Source organism: Egretta garzetta, unplaced genomic scaffold, assembly GCF_000687185.1.
Source record: "Egretta garzetta isolate BGI_Z169 unplaced genomic scaffold, ASM68718v1 scaffold311, whole genome shotgun sequence".
Taxonomy (NCBI): Eukaryota; Metazoa; Chordata; class Aves; order Pelecaniformes; family Ardeidae; genus Egretta; species Egretta garzetta.
The window spans coordinates 67,583-74,706 of record NW_009258678.1 but is presented as its reverse complement, the minus strand read 5'-3'; the positions used below and the strand labels follow the sequence as shown (position 1 = coordinate 74,706).

Here is a 7,124-nt window from a genome sequence, read left to right as displayed (position 1 = left end):
CTGCCCCCCCCCCGGCATGTGGCAGCTGCCTCCCAGCCTTATTCTCACCCTTGGCTGGGGAAAAAACCCTAAAATCTCAGCAGCATGGAGCAAGGGATGGAGAGCAGGACCACACCAGGACATGCCCCAGGCCCAACTGGTCCCTGCGAGTGCTGCTGGGCTCCTGCCTTGCTGCACACACAGCGGTTCCCTGTGGTAGAGCTTCTGCATGAAGCATCTGGCTAAATTTGGGGGAGATGCTTTGAAAATCCTGGGCTGAGGAAAGCACCGTGGGCATGTGGGTTTGATGGGGCTCCAGTGCATGAGCCTCTGCAGATGCCTCCTTCAGCCTGGCTGGCGACGCCAGGGCACAGCGGGAATTTACCATGGGAAAGAATTTCCCCAGGAAGATCTGATTTGGCCAAGTTATCAGTGGAGAAAAACGTTTGCTCCACCTGAAAAAAACAAATCTGACTGGCAGTGTTTTGCTTCTTTGCAAGAAGAGGTCCTGCTGCAGGGACGTCTCATCCCCACCACGCTGCATCAGGTGTCCCAGTCTGCCTTCTCATCCCGCCCATGGAGAAAGACGCCTCAGCAAAACCAGCTCTCATAACGCAACCTGGTGCTCTCCTCTACCAAGTGGCCTGGCTCACCAAAACCCTGCTGCCTGGCATCTAATGGGACATGCTATAGCACGGTGTGACCAACCAGCATCGCAACTGCCAGCTCCCTCTACGTATCAAAGCACCATAGAGAAACCCCATCTCACTGCTCAATAAACTCAGGAGTGGAGCACTCTGGGTCCATCCAACAAACCATACCAAAATGTTTTCACTGAAAGGAAATTAAAGCTTCTTTTTTAGCTATTTTTTTTTTGATCCATGTTTTTCAGAGTTTTGATACTGAGGGATAAAGAAACAATATCCTACTCTCCAAATCTCAGTTTAGCTCACACCCAAGGATTTCTGCAAAGTAAAGTCACTTTGCACCTATGGGGGACAACCTGCTTTACCGGCTCGGACACACCTGCATCACCCTGGAGGTGCAAAAAGCCAGAACAGCCCCCAAGCCCTGCTCTAAGAAATCAAAGCTTTCTAAGGAGAAAGAGAAACCACCCCAAACTGGCAGGACTTCAGGGACGAGCAGAGCTCAAGGTTCAGCGCAGAACTACTCCCAGCAGCAGCCCCTGATGCTCTCTTCACGCCAAAGCTCGCCTGAAAACTCAAAACCAAGTTTTGAGGGGGCAGGACAAAGAAAAATAAAAAGCATCCTACTTACCACCAGCTCGGTGAACATGACATCCAGCTCCTCCACCGGTGGCATGGGCAGTGCAGGCTCCATGGTCTGCAGGGCGAAGCTGCTGTCATTGCGCAGCCGGTACGTGATCTCGGGGTGGTCGCTGCTGCGAAAGCAGCAGAAGATGAAGGAGATCCCTCGACCGCTCCTCTTCCTTGGGGCCATGGCCAAGATCCTCTGCGTCCCTCCCTCCCGGGCACTAGATCCTGAGGGGAAGAGAAGAGAAGAGGCTTGAGCAGCCGCCCCGCAGCGCTGCGCTCCCGTCCCACCAAGGGGAGGAGGAATCAAAGCCACCCACACGCTCAGCTTTTTTGCGGAGACGGTTTACGTGCCAAATATTTCTGCTCAGATTTGACATTTATGGTCCTGGCAACCTTGATGACCACACGAATTAAAGAGATGCATTTGCGTGCCTTGTGCTGAAGCCAGCAGTGGCAGGGGGACGGGCCATTGCTCCTGTGGGGTGAGGGGTCCTGGACCCCCACCGCTGCTGCAAGTCCCAGCAAATCCCCGCCAGCCTCCCTGTGCTGTGGCAGCCAGGCCAGCCCCCATCTCAGTCCAGCCAGGGGTATGGCAAATCTGGGAGGCTGCTGCCAGGAACAGCTAGATGTGCTTGGGGCCACCAGGTACGTGGTCCCTAGCACGGGTGACTCGGTGCTTGAAGACCTCATGTGGCTCAGGATTCCCTGAGACACAGATGGCAGCAGAGCTGAGAAAACATCCTATATTTTTCCACCCAGCTCTTAAACATGTCCCTAAACATCCTCTGGCAACCACTGGTTGGGCAGCTTTTTTTCATGGAAAGTTTTACTTGGCTTTAATTAGATAAACCCAACTTGAAATTCCAGTAAATATTTACAAGACACAATTTCAGCTGATAAAAATCACACGATGCCGGTAGCTCAGAGTTTCCTATGCCGTGCTTACGTCAGGCATCGCTGGCACCAACGGCCGCTTGGGTTTTGCTGATTCCTGAAACTCAGACTGGGAGCAAAGCTCAGGGCAGGAGACACGTGTCTTGTCTGAGCGATAATGGCAAGGACCACGCAAATATTGCCCGAGAATTGGGACTGTCAAGTCAACAAAACAAGAGGAGGGCCACCTATGAGGAATGAGGACAGTGGAGAAACACCCGAATGAGAAAAATCAACCAAGCAAAGTAGAGAATTTTTTAAATGCCTAAACATTTGTCTTATAAAGTCACACACCCACACATTTTATCTCTGCGAAACAAGACGGCGAGATGTTAAGAGACAGGACAAACAGCCAAGGTTAATGCAGAAGGTTGAAATACGGATGACTCAGATTTATTAACAAAGCTATGAAGATACTTGGGAAAAAGGTCAGCATTTGGAGAGGAGTGTCTGATCTCCCTGGAGCCAGCCATTCCCCTTCGACTACGGATTTATACGTCCAAATAAACAGCTGCTGTGCCCCACAGAAAGCCAGTGCTGGAGGCAGGTTGGGAGCAGACCTGGGATCGGACCCCGCACCACAGCCTGCATGGCAAACGCTGCCCTCCCAAAACAGGGACCTTGCAGAAAATTCAGGCTCTACCCACATTACTTTAACGGAGGATCTGACCCTTGAAATTGTCTTCGATCGCATATTTTTAGCACATGGTGCAATCATCTGCTGAAGCATGAACGATGGGAAATGGTTATTGGGTCTTCACGGAGGATAATCCCAGGCTGTTCAACTGCTCTGTGCCCAGTCCGGAGGGTTCCCCCTTCCCCAAGAGCCTCCAATCTCATCTCACGTGTAGCATCTTGCATGTAGAAAAATGCAGCCATGGGAGGAATTTCAGCTGCCATGAAATCTCTCTCTTCACAGCTCCCCAGCAGCGAGCACCGCAGCAAATCCATTAGCAGCCTGCTGGCATCCCTTTGGTGTTAGGAGGGCTTTGGGCCCTGCTGGGGAGGTTTTTTCCTAAAGGAGGGAGGGTAGTAAAAATCCAGGCACACAGACCTCTGTCCCCTCCAACGCAGAGGAAAACACTGCAGGTTTGGGTTTTAAAGAGCCACAAAGAGCAGGCTGCAGAGGGAGATGCTGGTGGCTGCCCAGAGCTTTGTGCCTGGCACAGGACCTCGGTTCTGACCTGCATGTCCTCAGCTGCGCAAAGTTTGGTCACTTGGTCATTCCCAGTCCATGGGTACAGCCATGTGTGCCCAGAGCAGGGCCTGATGCTGCTCCTGCAGCCGGTCCAGAGCAAACAGACCCATTCTCCTCTTCCACAGGGAGTTTTCCATCCCCTTTTCAACACCACATCAACCTCATCCTTGAAACGTGCTGCTATGTACAAGCTCTGACTTGGGCTTGCAAAAATGTATGAAAGCTTTTATCAGAACAACACCTGCTCTTCAGAGATACACACTCCTGACGATGTTTTACGAGGAGTTTGAATGACAGACCAAAAGGCAAGATTTTATTTTGGGTTTTAAAGCAGACAGTCATGTAGCAACCAAGACAAGGTTTTACCCTCAAAAAAATTGAGCTGCTTCCAGCTTTGGAGCTACTGAGGTTCCTCATTTTCATCTATAAACAATTAAAAAAACCAAACCATCCTACAGTGCAGGCTGAGTGGGCTGTAGGTTATTAGCAACCACGGCTAAGAAGGGTTAGAGAAAGAATATGTTAGCTACCAGGCAAATAGCATTAAACCTTCAGAAGGCTGATGAATATTCATTGACATGATGGATCAAAATCAAAACACGGCTCCCTGGCAGGTTGTGGGGAGCTGCAGACAGCGCAGATTGCACCATCAGAACAAAGTCCAGCCACGCAGCCTTCTCCATCCCTGCAAATCCTACAGAGATCAGTTATTCATGGAGAAAAACTGACAGCCCCCGGCCACCTGGAGGCTTGCGTTAGGAGAGCAGAAGGGACCAGTTCCACGCAGCACCTCATGTTAAGTGTCTTGCTCCCACCTCCCATTTATACCTTTGAGCACTAATTAGATCAATAAATTTAAGTCAGATTGTGATCTAATAGAGCCTTCTGGCCCTTGCTATTGAGCAGGCCAGAATAAATTAAGTTTAATTGCCCCTGTACATACAGAGCCAGGGAAGACAGGATGGGAAGGGTCATGGAAGGAACTTCTAGCCAAACCCCAAATCCCAAGGAAGGACTGATGGGGCTGAATCATTCCCAAATAACTTCGCTTTCACAGAATCAAGGGTGGAAATGTGTGTGCGATGGGCTCAGCCTGAAAGGCCGGGGAGAGGAAGAGGGGGAGAAGGAGCTTAGCCCACGTGTGCCACCAGGACCGACCAGGGCTGCAGCTCAGCGATGCAGAGAGTTCTGTTGTTTTTCCCAGCCCTAAAAAAACCCCACCAAGCCTACATTGCCCTGAGCAGTGCTTAAATGAAATCAGTCATTAGGAGAAAATTGGACTCGGGTGTCACTTCCGCCTTTGCTTTAAGGAAACGAGAGCAGTAATTACTGCTTGCATATTCAACAGCCTCCTCGGCAAGCTAAATTAGCCTCCATGGAGCAACATGCTGCCAAAGCCTGTCTGTGACCGATGCCCCAACAAGCTGGTTTAAAGCCAGCACCGCTATTGCAGCATTGCGGTCGGCAGCCTAAAAATACCCAACATGGGTACAAACGCATGCAAAGGAGCGTGCATGCTCCCCTTCACACCCGCCTCCAAACCCGCCCAGAAGCTGGCAGCTAAATCCTTGAATATGAATATTAGCGTGTTGTTTTTCTGGCTCCTCTCCCATCCCCTCCCAAAAGAAGGATGCAAGATCCCAAGCAAGCTCTTTCTCAATGGTGAGCTTTATTTCAGTGCGTTGCACAAGGGGAGAGCATTTTTGTGCAAGTACATTAATGCTCGCTGATCGTCTCTGCTGAGCCCTGACTGATTTTGGCATCTTGGGCCACACCAAGCTTTGCCTCCCCCCCACCCTGCAGAGTTTCAGCACAGCCTGGAATGCTCCCGACCGATGGAAATTGTCTGACTCTTCCATTGCTGCACAGTGACCTCCTCGGCTGGCAGTGGCCAGGAGGCACTTGGCCTCGGTGGGCAGTTTTGCAAGATGTCGCTATCCCCAGCAAGTGCTAGAGCCGGGTGTCCTGGACCACTTTTTACAGCACATAGAAGGCAGAAACTTGGCATCCCACGCATACACCCTATGCTTGTCCCATCCCACCGCTGAGCAATGGTACACCCTCCCTCCGTGCTTTTCCCCATGTATATAACACCTAGCGCATGGTGCAGTGCTGGCACGCGCATCAAACCCACTAATTACTTTGCATCCTTTTTTTAAACAAACAATTCTAGACGATTTTCCTCCCATGATAAGTCACATCCAGATCTCCACAGCAATAAAAGCTGGATGCTCCCACGGCATTTTTCAGACCAGCTGTATGTTTGAGGAACAGCAAAGCCTTCCCTGGACATGTTTTGATTTTTCACTGTACAGACCCAAGACGGCTGGCACCCTCCTTGGCCTCGCCTGCTAACGCGACTTCTTCTGGGGTTTGGTTCTGATCGTGAGCCCTCTGAAACACATGCATGGTGCTCTGCCCATCCAATCAGTCAGCAGCGTTTGGGCTCATCCCTCTGAAGAGCAAGGAATGCTGCTCTGTTTTATGTTTGCACCACAGCCGGTGCAAAGAAACTCTTTTTAATGAGGGGGATCCAAGCATTATTTCATTTTTAAAATAGAATATTTGAAATGGAGCTCTTGTGTGGATGAAAAGCTCAAGAACAGGATTGCCTTGCCCTAAGCAGGAGCCATCTTACCTCCAATGCAGAAGCCTGGAGGACCTGAGCCCATGACCAGCACCTCCAGCATAGACACTGTGCTGAGCACGGTGCTGGCACCACAAGCACAGCCGTTCCTGTTAAAAGCAACCAGGATGATTTTTTGGCCACAAGCTCCCATGCCAATCCCCAAAAACCCCTTTCTCCAGCGTAAAGCTATTTTCAGGCACAGGAAGGGAACGTTTGTATTTGGTGGAAATCCGTGTGTATCGAGAGGAGGGGGGAAAAACCCAAAACACTTGGCTAAAAGGCTTTAAACTGTTTGACAACTGCCTTTTCGCCCTCCATCCACCCATGGAACAGCAGCCATGGAAGGGGATGGGGACAGGACCCTTCCCGTGATGCCGCAGGAAAATCAGCTGCCAGGAGGAGCCTGACTCATCACTAAATCACAAGAGCCGTAATTCTCAGCGTAAGCAAAGCTCAAAGACTTGGGTTTCATGGATTTATAAATACAACTGCCAAATCCTGAATTACCCCAGATCCTCCTTCCCCTTCCCAGAAATCCTGTTTTACTCCATGAACCCAACAAAGAACATTTTCCATCTCCAAACCTTGCTCGGGCTGCCTGGTACCCCGAAGGCTACGGCATACCACCCCCAAGGTCGGCAGGAGCTGGCTCGCTCCTGGAAAGCCCCATCTGCCAGCATCATCAAAAACCCAACGCTCACCTAAAATGTGTCGCCTCCTCTTTGTATTCTTTCCTTTTATTGTGGCATTCGTCACAACCTGCTCAAGGGTAGAGGAGCTTCGGGGGCTCGATGGTGAAATTCAAGGTGCAGCAAGACAAATCAAACCAGTTTATTCACAGAGCCAGTAAACACTTACATGTTCACCAGTGAGGAAAAAAAAAAAGTTTCACCATTTGTAATAGATGAGAAAAAGCCTTCCTTCTTCGACCTAACCCAAATTTACAGCACAAGTGCCTGGGAGAGACCTTTTTGTACGTGTCTGCATGGGGCTCCCATCTGGGGGTGCTGATGATGCTTCTCGGGGAAAAGAGCAACAACCTCCATCGCACTGCAAGAATACCACGGTCCGGCTTGCGAGTCACCCCTCCAGCGCACGCAAGCTCCCC

General features: G+C 50.6%; 1 protein-coding gene across 1 annotated transcript in view; it reads right to left on the bottom strand.

Moving 5' to 3' along the window:
• DAAM1 (dishevelled associated activator of morphogenesis 1) overlaps positions 1 to 7,124 on the bottom strand; it is an 81,692-nt gene that overhangs the window by 60,297 nt on the left and 14,271 nt on the right. Inside the window, 1 exon segment of the mRNA XM_035888667.1 lies at positions 1,258 to 1,481. Coding sequence (XP_035744560.1) covers positions 1,258 to 1,440 — 183 coding nt within the window. The 5' untranslated portion in view covers positions 1,441 to 1,481.